Source organism: Rhinocladiella mackenziei, assembly GCF_000835555.1.
Source record: "Rhinocladiella mackenziei CBS 650.93 unplaced genomic scaffold supercont1.10, whole genome shotgun sequence".
NCBI lineage: Eukaryota > Fungi > Ascomycota > Eurotiomycetes > Chaetothyriales > Herpotrichiellaceae > Rhinocladiella > Rhinocladiella mackenziei.
The window spans coordinates 771,303-790,531 of NW_013550595.1; the positions used below are offsets into that span (position 1 = coordinate 771,303).

Below are 19,229 nucleotides of genomic sequence, written 5' to 3' on the forward strand. Positions count from 1 at the left end.
TAACTAGTCAGTCTTAGCCACACTAGCTCTGTCGATCTTGGGGCTAACCGAAATCAGGCAATGCGCGGAAAATCATTCGGAGGCCACTTGTCGGCCCGAATCGGATTGTTAGCAGTGGGTCGGAAATGACCAAACACAAAGACCCACATGTGATGCAAGCCGTTTGGAAAACGTTACAAGTCGGTGCCACGTTCCAGCTTTCGATGACAAGAGTGGTCTGGTATTTCCCATTGGGGGCCGAAGTTCATTGCGAACAGATCTGGCTCCAAGCACGTTTTGATTCTCTGCATAACGGCAGGGATCTACAGTACAGCACCTTCGAAAGATTGGCTTGTCCCTAGACCGCCTTGCGACATTCTTTTTCTCGGACGAAAAGTAATCCCAAGATCCATTTACGAAAAATTCGCGGCTTGGACCCATGAACCTGAACGAGAACCTCGATTCAACTGCAGGTAAATTTGGTTAACACCATCGAGAACATTAGTGTGTCTGGGCGGTTCAGTACACGTACGAGTCATGGCATCGCGGTGTCACGGATCTTGCAATGCGTGAATTGAGGGCCACAGACTCTTGATATCAAGCTGAATGTTGCATCCCCCATAGGTCTGCACAACACTTCCCAAGGTAAGCACGCACAGAATGTCCATCAAACTCGCTCCAGCAACGCCGCCACGAAATATTCTCGCCGTGGTGACGGTTGGAAGATGGAGCCATGCGTGTAAGTCCCCGTCCATCTTCGTGTTACTGAAGTCCCAGCACTGATAAAGGGCCAGTTCCGATGCTGGAGGTCTGCCGGGTGCTCCATTCTCGAGGACATGAGATCCGTCTGGCCTGTTGCGATGGGTCACAACAGATCATGGTCGAGAAATATCCCTTCATCTCTCAGGTTCATGCCATTGCACGCTGCATCACGCCGGAAGAAGACGAGCTCTACCACCGTCTCCTCGAGGACAGCGACATCACAGACCGCACCGGTCGAGCGGACATGATCAGGGTTCTGCAATTCATGGAAGGCTTTTGGGTCGACACCCACCCGTCACTCGACAGCGTAGTTCGACAGCGGCGGCCCGATCTCATCTTCGCCGATGTCCTGGACCTCCAAGCATGCCAAGACGTTGCGGACAAGTACTTGGTCCCTTTGGCGTCTATGCATCCTCAAGTTCCCTTCAATCTGGAATCTCCAAGCTATATGCCCGGCATTCCTGGATTTCAACAAAGATGTCTCACCAGCGAGCACGCCTCGATATGGGACCGAATCTACGAGCAAGTCTTCGCGATCACGATGCTCTTTTCCCTTCGGCATCACATCCTTTGGCGCCGACGGATGCGTCGACAAGCAGGAGTCCCCGCGGCAGGTCTCGTCCGGAAACCGAGCCATTTGTACTTGATCAACGCCTTTTTTGGCTTGGATATTCCTCGGAAATTGCCGCCGTTGGTCACCCTGGTCGGACCGATCCTCTACGAAGACTATCCTCCGTTGGATGCAGAGACTCTCAGGTTTCTCAATTCGCACCAGAAGACGGTCTACGTCGCATTCGGCACCCATGTGAGCATGGGTGGTGAGCGGTTTACCAAGATTCTCCGAGGCGTTCAGGCCGCCTTGGAGTCCAGACATATTGACGGCGTTCTCTGGGCGATCAAAAGAGGAAAGAATTTTGATTCCCAGGCTCTCGGCCTCGAGGTTGGTGAGATTGTGGAAAATCGCACGCCGCATTGGCGATTTCTGTCGTGGGCTCCGCAGCGCGCGATCCTTGACCATCCGTCCACCGTGGTCTTCATCTCGCATTGCGGATCGAGTTCAGTATATGAAAGCGTCTTTCATGGTGTCCCTGTGGTGGGCATGCCTATCTTCAACGATCAGTTCAAACACGACAAGTGTCTCCATGCTGCAGGCGTCGGCCTGGGACTGGACAAACATAGCTTCACTGATCGTGAACTGTGCGAAAAAATTAGCATCCTGGTCAACGACGCGGACGGCGTCGTCCAAAGAAACTGTCTGCGGCTGAAACGGATTGCGAGTATCCAACGTAGGAAAAAAGCATACGCTGCTGACCTCATGGAAGAGGTGATATATGACCATGAGCTGAGGTATAACTGGAATGAGCACGACGATGAGTGGAAGACGAGCGGACCAAAGGTGACGGAAAACGACACAAGATGCCGGCGTGAGCTCAGGCCGGCGCATCGTCAAACCGCCGACGCGAGGATGTCATTCTGGAAAGCTCAGAACTATGATTTGTTTCTCGTATATTCCCTTGTTCTCCTTGGCCCCATAGCGGTTGCTCGGGTTGTGTGGAAGATGTTATCACGTACAAAATAAGAAGTTCGTGTGTGCTCGTGGACTTGATATCAATCTAAATATCTTCGTTTCTTTGGAATGTCCCCAAGGCAGCATTGTTTGTCCAGTGTTTCGCCTCCATCAGTTCCCCCCTCCCCCTAGTTGTGGTATACCCGGTCTTGCGTCTTAAAGTGGTGGACCGGGTCAGGCTGGGGCGTCACTTGACGGATTCTCGGTCCCCTTGTGCATCCGTTGTCGCTCCAGCAGAATTTTGAGATTTGTTGTCGGCAACCCGATTTCGCCGAAGCCAACCCAGCAAAATGCCACCTTTCCGAGCATGTTCAGGACCCTCGCGAGCCCTTACGCTGCGCTCGAGATGTAGCAGGGTCCCAGGGTTGAACGGGACAAATATACCCACGCAGACAACCATCAATGCCGCATCCAAGACGAGAAAGAACGGTTCATGCCGAGATAGGTAACCCAGCCAGCCTTCCGCAAGTTGAACCGTCCGGTATACGCAGCGAATGTAAAGAGAGATGAAGCTGAGAAGCATCGACCCGACCAGTGCCGCCTCGTGCCTTGGCCACGTCTGCTTGAAGGACCTGACGATAAAGCTCACGAAACAAAGGAAAAAGACGGTCATCGCGGCCAATTGAAATCCGAGGCCCGCGACGACAATATGAGTACCTTTTTCGGGATCACCCTGCGTATCAAACTCGTGGGAAGCAATGCCAGCGCCTGCTGCTTGAATCAGCAGGGCAATCACATCGCATATGCAGAAGATGTAGAGGTAGAGCCGAGGCGGGATCAGCGAATACTGAGGCCCTCTCTGAACGCTGAGTTGTGCTAGCATGACAAAAAGCGCCGCGGCGAAGAAGACAGGCGCGATGACCAAGGTGACGATTTGCATCAGGAAGGCGTGCTTGTTGTAAGGACATTGCGATGACCAGGTGCGGCCTGCCCAGCCGATGAGCTCTCCTACGGCTCCCGTGGCCAGCAAATAGTTCGCCCATCGTCGATGGAGGATGCCGTAGAGACAATGTACTAAAAGGGCGATGCTAAAGAGGATGCAATAGGTAATTCCGGCGGACAGACTCGGTTTGTAACCATAGCTGGGCAGGATGGTGGGATTGTAGGGCGTACAGCCAGAGAGGGCTTCATCAGGAATGGGATGTGCGGTTGCCATTTTGAATCGCAAATGGGTTCGACGTGAATGTAGACAAGGTAGAATGGTTAGAAGTTAACTTTCTAAGGTGATCAAGGAAGTCGACTCAGATTTCTAAAGGTTGAGTGGGGAAATAATGCTGGGAACCCTCCCGCACATCAATGAACAGACCAACTCACCGTTGGGGGGCATCTCAGAGAGTCAACTGACCGAATGAGAAGCGGCGGGAGCATCTCATCCTGGCACGTGACACCAACTATAGGCCGAGTGGAACGGGGGGTATTATTCTGTACACCAACTTTTGTTATTCTGTACACCGGAAAACCTGCTTATTCTGTACACCATGCCTCAACTCTCCTTATTCTGTACACCACCACCTCTCTCTCGCCTTATTCTGTACACTTAACGCTCTCATCCTGTTATTCTGTACACCGCGCTAACAGAGCTTGTTGCCGTTGGCCCGGCGATGGCGAGAAAACACTAGTAAGTGGCGTAGCTGTGGAGGGGTGACGCGTTAAACTCTCCCCGTTATAGGTGGTTGCGAAGCAATAAACACATTTGATTCCCTTTTCCTTGGTAGATAAGTACCGTGCATTTTGAGCTTCTCTGTATACTTTGTAAATTATTGTGGCCTACACAGCCGGATTTGTGTAGAGATCCCCTGCACGGTCGATACCTCGTGCTGACTAAGGTAACAAACCAGCGCCCATAGGCTTGGGTGGGAACCGCCCATAAGCGGGGCAGTTGCCCCCCGGCTTATGGGCGGTTTCCCCCCGGTTCATGGGCGGTTTCCCCCTCCGGCTTATGAGCGGTCCTCCCAAGCCTATGGGCGCTGGTTTGTTACCTTAGTCAGCACGAGGTATCGACCGTGCAGAGGATACCATCGTTAACCATCATTTCTGCATTCTATATAGGCAGACTTAGGTGTTGTGACATCACGTATCTTCGAACTGCGCAGATAACCGGAAAAATAAAAATCCGGACCAATCAAAAGCGGTGTACAGAATAACAAAATGTGGTGTACAGAATAACATTACCCGAGTGGAACTAGTCCACTGCAGGACTCCTGCTACCCATTCTGAAGAACAAAATACAGGTAGACAGTAGCTGCTTCAGTCCATCTTTTGCCATTGCGGTATTCCCTTCTTCCTTTTCTTCCCTCTCCTGTTTCAGATGTGACACATCCCACCTGCGAGCGCTGTTGACCACTGGTATGGTGTAGCTGGAACATGCCTGGAGGGATTGAGAGATGAAAGGACAGGAGAGTTCGCCGCCAGAGAGGGCGCCCTAGACATGCGTGGCAACAGTGCCTTAACCCGAGTTAACAGTTGCATGGGTCGGGATCTGACTAACTTGGCTGAGCCTAGCTCTACGAACACAAAGTTTCAGCAAAGCCATGTGGAGCTACCATTTTTACCTCTAGCCCGTCTTGTAATGTCAGTACGTATCAAATTCCCCTTTCTTGTAAATCCGGAACGGCTGCCCTGACCAGGTACCGCAGGACAAGGAAAAACCCCCTCCCCCCTCCGGGGGGCCAGGGATCTCGAATTCTAGTCATTTAGAAGTAAGCTAGATCGACACTTTATCAGATTGGAGCTTTCCCAGAACCATCATCGAGAATGGGTCAATATACCCCCACCAAGAAAAACAAAAAAAAAGAGAACTGAGGTGCCATCAGCTTCCCAACATGTACCAGGGTGTAGATATCCTACCTTGAGATATCAGACAGGGGGAAAACAACTGAACACAGCAGGAGAGTTGTCTGGTGACGGAAGAGAGCACCACTTGCAACCATTCCCTCCACGGCAGGTCCCGATTGTTGACCCGTATCTGAAGTATTTATACCGGTTCTGCTTCTCCCTCTTCTCTCAACCCCTCCATAGACAGAAGGTGTCAAGAGCAACCGTTCCCCTGCTCACGATGCCATCAAAACAAGTCCTCTTTTTTGGAGACGAGGTGGTGTCACCCCTGCCTGCTATTCACAATTTATATCGCCAAGCTAGATCATCAATCACCATCCAACGCTTCCTCTCTGAAGCCACAAGAGTGGTCAAATTGGAGATATGTAAGCTTCAAGCGGAACAGCGTGATCGTTGGCCGGGTTTCGACACCATCATTGAGCTTGCAGAGACATGGGCGAAGCAAGAGCTGCCTGGAGGGGCAGTGAACATGACGCTGGTCTGCATCAGTCGTCTGGGAGAGCTTCTGAAGTATATCAGTCCCCCTCCACCCCCTTTATTGGTACTGTCCTGCAAGATGCTGACTGTTCATTCACAGGTATGCCCATATGGATCCACAGCTTCTGGGAACAAACAGAAAGCAGATTCACATGCTGGGTCTGTGCACGGGGTTGTTGCCCGCTGCTGCAGCATCAGTGGCACAAACTACAGCTGAGCTCTTTGATCTGTCCCTGGTCATCCTTGCTCTGACTGTGCGTTGTGCGGCTCAAATTTTGCACCGTTCAAGGAGCATAGATGATGCGCCACGGACCAGCACCTGGGGCTATCTCGTCACTTCAATGCCGGCTGAGAAACAACAGGAACTAATCGACAAGTTCCATGCAGACCAGGTATTTGTCCAGAAATCGTCCTGACCCTCCTTGCTGATGTTGATCAGCGTATACCTCGGCATCGGTCAGCATACCTCAGCGTGATTGCGGATCAATGGACCACACTTACTGGCCCTCCATCGACACTCACGCAATTGTTCGCAAGCTGTCCCGAACTCTGTGCAGCGCCTCATTTAGCACTTCCCATCGAGGGTGCTGTTCATGCCCCTCATCTCCCATTGTTGGATTTTGACTTTATCATCGGCTCGTCTGCTTTCCACGGCCGGCAGCCTTCACCTGATGCCACTATTATAAGCCCATCTTCATTGAAGCCTTATCGATGCCAGAGTCTGAGAGATTTGCTTCACGAAATGCTCGTAGATATATCTCAAAACCCACTATACGTCAACAGCGCCATGGATGCCGCTTTGGGGTTGCCGGCCAACGACCCCATTGATGTGACAGTTGTGGGTCCAACCACGCAGACGACGTTGCTCAAGAGATTGTTGGATACGGCTGGAGCGGCCTACACTATACAAGAGACTTTGGAGTCACCCACAGCTCTTCCAGGCGATCGCGCTAGTTGCCGGGACATCGCCGTCGTAGGTTTCGCTGGAAGGTTCCCCGGAGGGAAAGACATGGAGGAACTTTGGAATACCATCCATGGAGCAAAAGATCTTCACCGTGAGGTGTGTACGCGTGCCTGTTGTCACCTCGGATTTCGACATACTAAGACCATTTTCTCCAGATTCCGAATTCCCGTTTCGACGTGAACGAGTACTACGACTCGTCTGGCTTGAAGAAGAACTCGATTTCAACAAAATATGGTTGCTTTCTGAGCAACCCAGGAGAGTTTGACACCCGTTTGTTCAATTTGTCGCCCCGAGAAGTCTTACAGATGGACCCAATGCAGCGCCTGTTTTTGATGACGACCTATGAAGCCCTGGAGGCAGCGGGTCAGCCCCCGTACGGTGACCTACCGCAAGGAGGCAGACGCGTAGCCAGTTTCTTTGGCCAAGCTGCAGATGACCAGAAAGAAATCAACAACGATGGAACTGACATTTACTACGTCCCCGGGGTGGCGAGGGCATTTTATCCCGGTCGGATCAATCATCACTTCAAGTGGACCGGCCCCACCTTCAGTGTCGATTCGGCGTGTGCTTCAAGCTGTTCGGCCATTCTCCTGGCATCATCGGAATTGAACGCGGGGAATTGTGACATGGCCGTCGTTGGTGGCGGGTCCATTCTATCGTCACCGCGCCCGTTCTCGGGCTTAAGCAAGGGTGGCTTTCTGTCTGCCACGGGGGGTTGCAAAACTTTTCGCGCCGACGCCGACGGTTATTGCCGTGGCGAAGGCGTTGGCGTTGTCGTTCTCAAGCGGCTGGAGGACGCTCTGCAGAACAACGACAACATTCACGCTGTCATCCGAGCCGGTGCCAGAAATGCCAACGCTGGTGCTGTGTCCATTACTCATCCCGATGCAGAGGCTCAAGAGCGGTTGTACCGTCAAGTCTTGCAGCAAGGATGTTTGCAACCGAGTGACATCTCTTACGTCGAGTTTCACGGCACAGCCACACAAGCGGGGGATACGGCGGAGATGATTTCCATCGGCAATGCGTTGGGAAAAGATCGATCGAGTGGACTACCGCCCCTCTACGTTGGATCGATCAAAGCAAACATTGGACATAGCGAAGCAGTAAGTGGGCATTCATATAAACCGGTACGAAGATCCCGGCTGACACAACTTCTGCAGGCGGCGGGCGTGACAGCACTGATCAAGTGTTGTCTCATGCTTCAGAAGGATGAAATTCCTCCACAAGTCGGCATGCCTGCCAAATTGAATGTCAACTATCCACGATTGGAAGAGCTCAACATACAATTCCCGCATGAGCCTGTGGGCTTCGAGGCAAGCGCCACGAGTGACGGCGTACGAAGAATCTTGCTGAACAATTTCGACGCTGCTGTAAGTCTCGGAGCTCTGGTTTTGCCGATGAAAGCTGATTTTGTATGGCTAGGGCGGCAATGCAAGTCTGCTCATCGAGGATGCGCCAGCAAAACAGAGCAAAGAACAAGATCCTCGCAGATACCATATTGTCGCACTTTCCGCTCGGAGCAGCAGCGCTTTGAAAAAGGCTAAACATCGTCTTGTTGAATTCCTGTTAGGGAATGTCGTGAGCATTGCTGACGTGGCATATACAAGTACAGCACGCCGAGGCCACGATATATTCCGGAGTGCCTATGTCAGTTCGTCAGCCGATGACCTGCTTGAACTGGTTGAGGCGGATGTGTCTGCCGAGGCAAAGCGCGTCAGTGACAAAATCACGACAGTGTTTCTTTTCACCGGGCAAGGTGCTCAATACAGCGGTATGGGAAGGACTTTGTTCAGGAATTGTCGCGCTTTCCGCGAATGTATTCTGGCTTGCCAGAAACAGGCCGAATTCCTAGGATTTCCCCCTTTTGCGGACCTGATCGCAGACGACTCAGTTGACGTCAATGCGAGATCGACAATTGAAATCCAGCTTGCCATCGTGTCGCTCGAGATCGCTCTAGCACGGACCTGGAACTCATGGGGCATTTTCCCTACTGTGGTAGTGGGCCACAGTCTTGGCGAGTACGCTGCACTGTGTGTCGCCGGCGTCTTGTCGCTGAGCGATACGCTCTACCTTGTCGGGCATCGTGCCACTTTGGTCCAAAAGCATTGCTCAAACGGAACGTATGGCATGCTCTCAGTCAGGCTTGGAGTTGCCGAGCTTCAAAGCAGGTTAGCCAGCAGCACCACAGCTTGCGAGATATCCTGCATCAATAACCCTGCCAGCACGGTTGTCAGTGGGCAGTTGAAAGACATCAAAACCTTCAGCGAGGATTGCGACAGAGCCGGAATCCGAACTGATATGCTGAAGAACGCCTATGGATTCCACTCCATCCAGATGGACACCGTCTTGGCGGACTATGAGACTCTCGCGGATGGAGTCGTCTTCAACAAGCCGCTGATACCTGTCGCATCGACACTGGAGGGCAAAATCGTGCGCGAAACCGGGACTTTCTCGAGCAGTTACATGGTCAGGCAGATGCGTCAACCTGTTGATTTTTTGGGTGCAATCAATGCCTGTCGAAATGCTGACTTCATCAAGGACGACGGTCTGTGGCTCGAAGTGGGTCCCAGTCCTGTCTGTCTGGGGCTTGCGTCGGCATGTGTTGACATTCCGACATCGCAACGCATGGCATCACTTAAGCCGCGCGAGGACAACTTCAAAACCATTTCCACATCGTTGCATACAGCGTACAGTCGTGGTATTGACATTGATTGGAAAGCCTTTCACAGTGATCATGCTGAGAATCTCAACCTTTTGCATCTTCCCACCTACGCGTTTGATGTCAAAGATTTCTGGACAACATTCAAAGAGCCCGCGCTTGCGTCAATGCGCGATGACCAAGGCATAGACAGGACGAGCAGTCAAGACACGAAAGTTCAAGGCTTTCCCACAACAACACTTCAACGCGTCGAGACAGAATCGTTGTCGGCGACCAAGGTAGCTGTTGACTTCGTGTCGAAGACCGCCGAGCCGAACCTGCTTGCTGTGATGCAAGGGCATATTGTGAACGGAAAACCGATCTGCCCCAGTAGTGTGTTCGCCGATATGGCCTATACAGCGGGAAGATATATCCACCAAAAGCTGCATCCCGGAAAATCCATACCTCCGATGTCTATCGAAGACCTGAATCTCACGCAGGCATTGACATTGGCTGAGTCAGGAGCAAATCAAATCATCCGGGTCAGTGCGGTCGCCTCTGCGGAGTCCGGCTGGACGGTCGCAATCTCTTTTCACTCCCAAAACAAAAAGCAGTTACAAACCCACGGCGGATGCTCCGTCCGATTCGGTGATTCTGCTGAATGGCAGGAGAGCTGGAATGACACCGCCTATCTCGTCCGCGGCCGAATCGAGTCGATACGTGATTCCGCGAGGATCGGAAAGACCGAAAGGCTCTCGCGACGATACGTGTACAAGCTTTTCAACAATGTTGTCTCTTACAGCGACCAGTATCAAGGCATGAGCGAGGTGATCCTGGGTCCTGAAGATGATGGTGTTGCGGTGGTCAACTTCAAACCGGTTCCGAACGGGGCTAAATTTACTTATGCTCCGTATTGGCTCGACCCCTTGGTTCAGTTGGCGGGTTTCTTGCTCAACGGAAGCGTCGACACTCCGGATGACATTGCATACTTCTCTGCCGGTGTGAGAAGCCTGCGGATCATGGGAGAGCCTTCCGAGACCAAAACGTACCTCAGCTACGTTCGTATGCGACAAGCACGGCAGAATGGCGTTCTGACCGGTGATGTCTACATTTTCGAGGACGACAAAGTTATCGGAGTCTGCGGAGGCGTGATGTTCCAGAGAATGCCGAAGAGGATCTTGCATTCGATTCTTTTTGGCCAGTCTCGCGACACTGTGGCCCCTGCGGGCCATATGCAGGGTAAGACGTTCCTGAGATCCTCTCCACCATCCGGCCAGGATACGCCGCGTGATTCGTACTATAATTCTGTCAGTACTGTCACCACCGGTGTGAACACCCCATGGTCGTCTGACTCGGAGATATCTTCGGCCGCCACTTCCGATGTCGGTGTCTTGGATGCAGAGAACATTTTCAGCCTGGCCCTCAAGACCATAGCCACAGAGACTGGGTATCCGGTGGAGGACATGCACGAAGACACCGTTTTTGAGGACATGGGAGTCGATTCATTGATGAGTGTCGCCATCATCGACGCCATCAAGAGAAGCAGTAACATTTCTGTCCCGGCCGCGTTCTTCACCGCCCACCCGACCGTTGGGGCGATGAGAAAAGCATTATCCGAGATGGCGGAGCCAGTAGCCTTGGAAGAGCCTAAATTCTCCAAGCCGGAGAAAGACGCCCCGAAGTCAGCCAAAGCCGTTTCAGTTGACAAGGAGAGACGTGAAGATCCACCGTCCGTCGTGCGGAGCATCGGGCAGCCGGACCCACCGCCGGTCATTGCCCTCTCGGGATCTGGGATGGCGGAACAGCCACCGGCACCGACATCTGAGAAAGAGAAATCAAAGTCAGACGTTGTTCAGGCAACGAAGACGTATTCCAGTAACGTGGTTTTGCTTCAAGGTCGGCCATCATCAGGACAAATACCATTGTTTCTGCTTGTCGACGGCGCCGGAAGTAGCACGGCGTATCTGCATCTACCGTTCTTTCCCAACAGGCTTCCAGTATACGCGCTTGAATCACCGTTCCTTCACTGTCCTTTGGACTACACCATCTCAATCAACGAAATGGCGCAGCTATTCGTGGATGCCATCCGAAAGACGCAGCCGCGAGGCCCGTATATGCTCGGAGGTTGGTCTGCGGGCTCGGCGTACGCATACGAAGTCGCACGCATCTTGATCGACGGAGGTGAAACAGTCCTCGGCCTGATACTTTTAGACATGCGCGTCCCAAGACCAATGCCTGATGGACTGGAGCCGACGATGGAAATTCTCGACCAGGTAGGGTTGACGGTGGGTATCAAACGGGCCGGAAAGGCTCTCGGGGCCATATCAGAGAAGCAAAGGCAACATCTACTCAGCACTGTGAAGCAACTGATGGTGTACAACGCTCAACCGATGCCTGAGGGTAAACGACCACTGAAGACTGTGGTCATATGGGCAAGAAAGGGCATGATCGACGTGATCAAAGAGCAGGGTCTGGAAATCCCCGAGTGGGCACAAGGTATCGAGGATGTGGACGGAAACGTCATGGAAGATGAGGGACTGGGTCTGGTCGGCTGGTTTTATGGAAAGAGAACCAATTTTGGGCCGAATGGATGGGACAAACTGCTGGGTGAGGTCGAAACTCATGTTGTTGAGGGTGCAGATCACTTCAGTTTGGTGACCCCGCCAACCGTCCGCGAGACTGCCAGATTCATGCAGGACGCTGTCGCTGCATTCATAAGCAAGGCCTGACCGCGGTCGATAGGTTAGATGTTATGGCCAATCGAGATCGGAGCGGTGATCGGATTGGGAAAATCATCTTGGGATTGCTAGACCTAGCGGAGATATCAAGGTCCATAACACGTTGGGTTAGAATTTATGACTGGAGGTAGTCAAAACATACCAATCCAAGTACCGAAACTGAATCGCGTCAGTGATGTTGCTCCTTGCATGTCATGGCATGGATTCTTGTTCAGCCGGCTTTATTCCTTTGCCTTCACCATTACTTCCGTTCATCGTCTCCTCGGGTCGGAAGGCGAAGACTCGGTCCTCTGTCACGGTCGACGATTGCCGCTACTATCAACGATACCATTACCACCCTATCTTCGCTGGCTGATAGCACAAAATCATTGCCGAACTCCAGAGTTGCTGCCGGTACAGTATTATTGTCGGCACTGATGTAATGTTGACCTGATTGCCCTACACGTGAGGAGACGGCCACCCAAGTTCTTGTACTGTGCAACGCTCAGCCTCTTGACTTTCACAACCTCACACCAGTCGGCCAGCAATGGCAGTCCGTTCCTGGACGACCTCGAACATGAACCAGATATCTATGTTCAACCGCTCCTTATCGACGACAGAGATACCTTGACATCGCAACAAAAGGCCTGTAAAGGCCAGCACGAAAAGTTCAGCCAAAGGGCCTCAACCCATTATAAAGAGAGCACCAAAAAGTGCCAGCTATGCAAGAGAAGCAAAGTAGGTGGAAAGGTACCTGAAAACTCCCCCTTTTTTACTAGGGATTTGAGGTACCTCGCCATTTCTGCTGACAACCCTCGTGCAACCAGGTTCAATGGGTGCTTAGACAACTTTCTGTTGTCCGAAACTCTCTGCCCAGAGCCTCTCTCCTGAGACGTTCCCGGTTTACCATCTTTCTGTCAAGGAACCCATCTTGCGTCACGAGTAACTGACTAGTCATGGATATATGCTAAAAGGATCATTGACAACATCGGGGTCTCTCCATCCCATCACGACAATGATCGTTCAATGGCATGGCACTGACCTTGCAATTGAGCCGACCTGACATCAATGCCCATAAAGGGACAATCGACATGGAAATCGTCAGTGACTGTGCAGACCTCTATCATTGATAAATTGGATGGGACTACCCTGACCTATGGAATTTGGCCCAATGACAGCATTCATTGTCACTCAGAAGTGGGAGATTATGGATCTTACACTCCTACAGATCAGAATTCCTCGCTTGTTGAACATAATAGGATTTTCTCTCTTCGAAGACAGTCCACTTTCTTGGTAAACATACCCCACACGACAAACCTTGGATCGACAAGCGTCCACGTACGGCGAAGCCGCCGATAGTTCATAACCACAAGAAATCCTCGTCCGGATATACAATTCGCTCCTCTTCAGCAATCTTGGCCCTCGTTCGGCAGATCTGTCGGCATCTCTCCCAAATTCTCAGCTCCATCTCTCAAGCCGCAGGAGCTGCAGGAGCTTCTTCTTCGGCTGGTGGTGCAGTAAATGCGGCATCCGCCAGGGGTATCTGGCCGACTGTGCCACCGGAGACCGTTGTGCCGTCCACGCTTGCCTCTGTGGCCGCGGAGAGCTCTGCATAGTCCAAGAGCTGTTGTTCGCTCGTCCTAAGGTCATTATTAGCATGGTCTGTCATCCTGCAAACTCCGAAGGAGAAATCCTTACGGGTTCACAATCATGACCTGGCCCTCTTGGCAATGAGGTCCGGTGGCGCAATAGATGAAAACGGGGTCTGTAGTGGTCACCGGCATGTTGAAGGTGCCAACCATTGTAGAACCAGTCTCAAAGGGGATGTGGCCACTATGGATGGCCTCTGGCACCGTTGCCTGCAGCGGCTGACATGCGGCATCTGCGGTGCTCTCTGTAACGGTGTGGTTTCCCGCGCTGAATTGGAATTGAATAACATCACCGACTGCCGCAGTCACAAAATTTGGCACAAAAACGTCTTGGACACCACCGACCACAACCGGTATGAGTCTATTGGCCCGAGCGTGGATTGAGAGATTGCTTCTGACTGCGTTCGTCAAATCTGCCCTCTAAACAATTGGAACATACTGATGATGGAAGGACATACTTGTAAACTTTCCTTTTCCCACCGCGGTGGCTGCAGCATCGGTGGGAGGGACCACGGATTGTGGCAATGCGTTGACCATCGTCATGAGGAGGATGGGAATCAAGTGACCACGCATATTGGGTATTGTGGGGCAGATGGCTTCTAGGAGAAATGAATGACCTGTATGAGCCCGGCTCAATGACTTCTTCTGAATTGGAAAGAACGATGCCCGAAAATCTCGGTCCACGGCTTGTCCCTCACCTGGAGGCGGAATCAAAAATGAGCGGAGGAAAATCAAATGGAGTGATATTGGATGAAGATGGTGGGCTCCATGGGCAGTACATATTCTCTGAGTTCTGAAGCGCTTTCCAGATAGTGATGACGAATACCACCATCAGATATATCGCGCATGGGCAGCTAAGATTCTCCATTCAGTCCGGCTCCCCGTACGTAAAGACGAGTGAGCATGCGAGTCTGCCTCTATCCATCGGCACTCAAACGACCCCATGACGCCAAGCTGTCTGAAGAGTACAGTGGTACAGTTTGAGGTGATTTCAACCTCTGCATACTGAAGCTCTTGGCGAACCCCTGTTCTCCATAAAATGGGTGGGCCGAGCCTTGAGCGCTGCCTTGGATCATCTGATTCGTCTCCGAAAAACCGATAACAGGCCCGCTTCGGCAAGTACCTAATCCTTGCCATGCCTTTATGGTCGAGTTGAGTACTGGGGGTCCGACAACATTTATACGCTCCGTAATCGGGTGGCTTATTCACAGTGGCCCTCGTAAGCTTGAGCTTTTTTCGATGACTTTGCATACTAGTGGTTTACTCATAGACGGCCGTAGAAATTCACCATCGTCCTCGAAAAGAGATACTTATAAGTAAGGTATGAGTATTCAAAAAGAGTAGAGGTCCGAAAATGGGACCGAGAATAGGTGATGAGAATGGGTAGTAGTTGAGCTAAGGGGCGGTCAGCCTGAGCGGCTCAAGGGGAGGCTGAGCCGAAGTTGAGCCTGGTAACACGACACGTGAGGATCATTGAACTCGGCATAGGAATGTCACGACAATTCCCTACAAAAGGGGGTGTATATGGCGCCGTAAAGGCGGATCCTTGTGCGCTTAATCAGTAAACACTCCGCAGTAGTCATTGAGGCTTCACTGCACCGCCACGTTGCGGATTCCTGCCTCTGGCCTGTACAGCAAACGAAAGTGCTTCATTTCCGCCTCCTTTTTTCAACACTCCCGTCTTACCACATGAGCAGTATGACCGCACGCTCTGCTGTGCTTGATCTCAAGTTGATTACATTCAAGCTCGATGGATTCGGTTGTCATCGACTTTACATCAACCACCCCGGCAACTGCTGAAGAGATCTATCATTCTACTACAGGATCTACAGACGCCGACAAGACTTTCCAGCAGGTAACTAAAGGCCTTCAGCGATTGTCAGTCAGCCTCGAGTCAGAAATTCCTCCAGAGCGGCTTGATGCCAGCTCCCAATCTCTCAATGATCTCACGTCTGAGTGTTCAGTCGTCGCGGATGATTTGCTCGAGCTTCTCAAGGGACTACAGGCTAAGGATCCGTCCACCAAGTGCCAGACCATGGACCTCAAGACACCCCAAGACCATGTGGATGCTATTCGCTATGGGGAATGTAACATCTTTTGGGACCGACGCCATTCACCCGCTGCGCAGAGTTGTCAAAATTTCGGGTGAATTGCCCTCAAAACTCGCCACACACAGATTCTTGAGGGTTATGGTTCAAGGCGATGAACGAGCACTATCAATCGATCGACGATGCTCATGAACGAGCGTTTGAGTGGCTGTTCAGCGTAGATAGCCCGAACGAGAACTTGACTGTGGATGCAATGCAGAAATTTTCAGCCATACGTAACGGGGAAACGACCACCAAGATGGCCGGAGTCGCAGCTGACTGCAATGCGTGGCTGTGGACCGATAAATCCATTTTCCATGTATGATACAGACCAGGGTCTGGAAAATCGACCTTGATGAGGTTCTTACACGAAAACGCTCAGAGAAGAGTAGCACTTCAATGCAGGACAGACGACAAAGATCTGGTGCTGGCCCACTTCTCTCTGGAGATCTGGCACTAGGTTGCAGAAAATCTTCGGAAGGACTGATCCGCAGCCTACTTTACTCGATTCTCGCAGAATTTCCGGACCTGATTCTAAAGGTGCCGCCGAAGCAGGGGCAAAGGACGGAGGATATGTTCCATGCAATATCCACAATCTCATTTGATTCGATTGAGCTCGAGAACGCCTTTGATGTTCTCATGGATGCATCCAATACATTCGGGAGTCACCGATTAGCTCTCTTCATTGACGGCCCAGACGAGTTCGAACCCGAGGGAATGCGATATAGGGTATGACTCCCTGCTAGGCTCTTTAATTCGCTGGTCCTCAAAACAATCTGGCAACGTGAAAACCTGCGTTTCGAGCCGTGAGCGCCCCATCCTCGATGCAACATTCTCAAATTATCTACGACCGCGTTTGCAGGATATCTCGTCGAGGGACATTCATCGCTTAGATATCTTCTCGAAGAATGAGGATTTTCAAAATTTACATGTGAATCAGCAGCAATTCCAGTGGCTTCGAAAGACAATTGCTGAAAAGTGTGACGGGGGGTTCCTTTGGGTAGCACTGGTCCTGCGAAACCTTGCAGAAAGCTGGATCGCAGGCGACCGGCTTACAGATCTCCAATCAACTATCTTGACACTTTCCACGAAGCTCGAGGACTTGTCGGCCAATCTTCTAAACTCGACTAAGCCGCCATATTAGGTATACCGTTTTTAGATCCTAGAGCTGGCCTCTCAGACAAATGGTTTGTTCATGCTCGGGCTTCCTCGATTTTGGTTTGTTGAAATGGTCATCACCAATCAAGACCATGAACAGGACACTTCAGTGGGGACCAATACAAAAGAAACGGCGACTTTTCTGCAAAGAGAACTCCAACAGCTATCCAAGTGCATTAGAGGATGTTCCAAAAGCCTGCTAGAGGTTGAATTCAATCAGAATGAGATTTCCGAGAGACCGCCGTATTCCATTTACATGTCATTAGACGTCTCTGGCACCGTGTCTGATGAAGGGCCCATTACCGATCCAATCTTCCAAAGCTGGTGTACGTCTGTCCCACAGTTCAGTTCAAGACGTTCTTTACAGCAGGACGTATGATGAAAATACCTCAGTGGTTTCACAGCGCGAAAACTTTCAGGTACTTCCTGAGGTCTTACTTGATCTACATCGATGCGATTTTGGCTAAAAGAATGCACTACTTGCCGATGGCAACAGGCTACGATCCGGAAGAAGGCTGGTCCCACTGCAATTTTCAAGGGACAATTTGGGCCCCAGAAGTGAAAACCCTTGTCCGATACGGTTGGTTGAGCTGCAAAGGTGAGCTGTATCCAGAGCAGCTTCTGTCATTCGTGAAAGGTGTTGACCAGCTTGGCCTGCGAGTCACTCTGTATTGAGCCAGACGCTCATTGCTGGTTCCCTTTCAACCAGACATACCGAACCTTGCAATCATCCCCACCGCACACCATGGACTTCTAGGAAGAGTATATGACATATATTGCTGCAGTGAGTCAATTTGTACAATGGGCTCCTGTTGTCGCCTGCAGTTATCAGATCCCAAATCTGCGGACGGCCATCGAGCGCATGGCTCATAAAGCAGGTCATCATCTCCTTGAAGATGGAAGTTCCGGAGATCGATCACCGTTCCTGACAGATATTTTGCATCGTGCCAATCTCGAGCTGTCACCAACTAATATGATAAAACTAAATAAGAGCAAACAGGCGGTTCAGGATATGCTGATGGACTACGACACAATCGTGCCAGATGATATTTTCATGAGCACCTGGATTCTCCATACGATGCGAGCAACACATGCATAGGAGGGTCATTTTACTTATTCGCTTGGGGCCAAAGTCTACAAAAGCATTGGACAAATCCGCACAAGTAACCGAATTTGGATCCTTGGATCGATCAATCTAGTAATGCTGAGCTATCTAAAGTTATCAATTCCATATGCAAGTGGTACAAACAATCCGTGGTCTATATTGCTCATCTAATAGACATTTTTCCGAGCAGACTGGTCGGAATGAGCCGTCCTGGCGACTGGCTTTGGCGGGAACATTCTTTCAGATCATCTCTATGGTTCACTCGGGGGTGGACTCTCCAGGAGCTTGTTGCTCCAAGGCATGTGGATTTCTATGACGAGGACATTCTTCTTCCCACCGGCTATGGTCACAACGTACATCTCGAAGGTCATCTTAATACCAGAGTCTGCATTGAATTCACCACATGTTCCGTCCCATTACACTCCTAGTGAACGAATGGTTTGGGGGGAAACTACCTGAGTCGAAGACAGAGCATACTCCTTGCTGGGACTATTCGACGTGAGTCTCTCTCTTCTCTCCGGACGACACAGGGAGTTCACAGGACTGCAACAAGAAATTCTGCGTTACTCATTAGATTGGACACTGTTCATGTGGAGCGCGCCGGATTCGGGAGCAAAACGCCTGATTGCAGATTCCCTTTGCTTGTGAAGGAAGAGGAGATGGCTGCATTATGTGGGATTGAAGATGGTCGCCAATGTACGATTCCGGTCTCGAGATCCATCAAATTCTTCGTTTTCCGACTCTGTGCGGGTTCCGAAACTTATTGAGCGCGTGTATCTAACGGAGACTAGCCACCAAGGCAAACAAATCTGAAGCAGTTTCGGCGGATGAAAACCCAGCGGAAAATTTTGCTGATACGAGTTAGATTGATTAATCGATAATTATCCACTCGCCTGTGAGAGTCCGGGGATGTAATTTGAAGGAAAAGAGTAACGAGGCGAAGCTGGTCTCAAGAAGGCTCATTTAGCAGATCAATCAGACCCTAGGCAAACATGGCGATGAGCAATGAATTTCAAGATGAAGAATCCAAAATCCTACATTGAAATTTACGCGAAGCTCTGCAAATGGCAAAATGGTTTTCGTGCTCCGCCGCATGATAGCCAACACCACTAAATGGTCCACCGTTTCACCGCTCATCACGCCGACGTGATTAAGCCGTGTTTACTTCTCCTCGTAGTCGCAGTTTGAGACGTTGCTTCTACAGAATCTCCTAAATGGCTTCGGCAACAGATTCAGACGCAGAAGCCTTGCAAAAGGTATGTCGAGACGAATTGATGAGGGATTCAACTGT

The 19,229-nt window shown here is 51.1% G+C and overlaps 5 protein-coding genes across 5 annotated transcripts; 3 read left to right on the forward strand and 2 right to left on the reverse strand.

Moving 5' to 3' along the window:
* Positions 1–639: 639 nt before the first annotated feature.
* Z518_10959 (uncharacterized protein) lies at positions 640–2,320 on the forward strand (the record flags this gene model as incomplete). Its single annotated transcript, XM_013411468.1, has 2 exons — positions 640–718; positions 774–2,320. 2 exons carry the CDS (start codon positions 640–642, stop codon positions 2,318–2,320), a joined length of 1,626 nt encoding a protein of 541 aa, XP_013266922.1.
* A 175-nt stretch (positions 2,321–2,495) lies between these two features.
* Positions 2,496–3,464, reverse strand: Z518_10960 (uncharacterized protein; the record flags this gene model as incomplete). Its single annotated transcript, XM_013411469.1, has 1 exon — positions 2,496–3,464. The coding sequence occupies one exon, from the start codon at positions 3,462–3,464 to the stop codon at positions 2,496–2,498; it is 969 nt and encodes a 322-aa protein (XP_013266923.1).
* A 1,899-nt stretch (positions 3,465–5,363) lies between these two features.
* On the forward strand, positions 5,364–11,951 carry Z518_10961 (uncharacterized protein; the record flags this gene model as incomplete). Its single annotated transcript, XM_013411470.1, has 6 exons — positions 5,364–5,653; positions 5,721–6,012; positions 6,060–6,680; positions 6,740–7,687; positions 7,745–7,954; positions 8,007–11,951. 6 exons carry the CDS (start codon positions 5,364–5,366, stop codon positions 11,949–11,951), a joined length of 6,306 nt encoding a protein of 2,101 aa, XP_013266924.1.
* A 1,459-nt stretch (positions 11,952–13,410) lies between these two features.
* Z518_10962 (uncharacterized protein) lies at positions 13,411–14,161 on the reverse strand (the record flags this gene model as incomplete). The annotated part of the gene is made up of 3 exons (XM_013411471.1): positions 13,411–13,579; positions 13,638–13,986; positions 14,047–14,161. The coding sequence occupies 3 exons, from the start codon at positions 14,159–14,161 to the stop codon at positions 13,411–13,413; spliced, it is 633 nt and encodes a 210-aa protein (XP_013266925.1).
* Positions 14,162–15,338: 1,177 nt separating this feature from the next.
* On the forward strand, positions 15,339–16,819 carry Z518_10963 (uncharacterized protein; the record flags this gene model as incomplete). Its single annotated transcript, XM_013411472.1, has 3 exons — positions 15,339–15,733; positions 16,011–16,404; positions 16,538–16,819. The coding sequence occupies 3 exons, from the start codon at positions 15,339–15,341 to the stop codon at positions 16,817–16,819; spliced, it is 1,071 nt and encodes a 356-aa protein (XP_013266926.1).
* Positions 16,820–19,229: the final 2,410 nt, after the last annotated feature.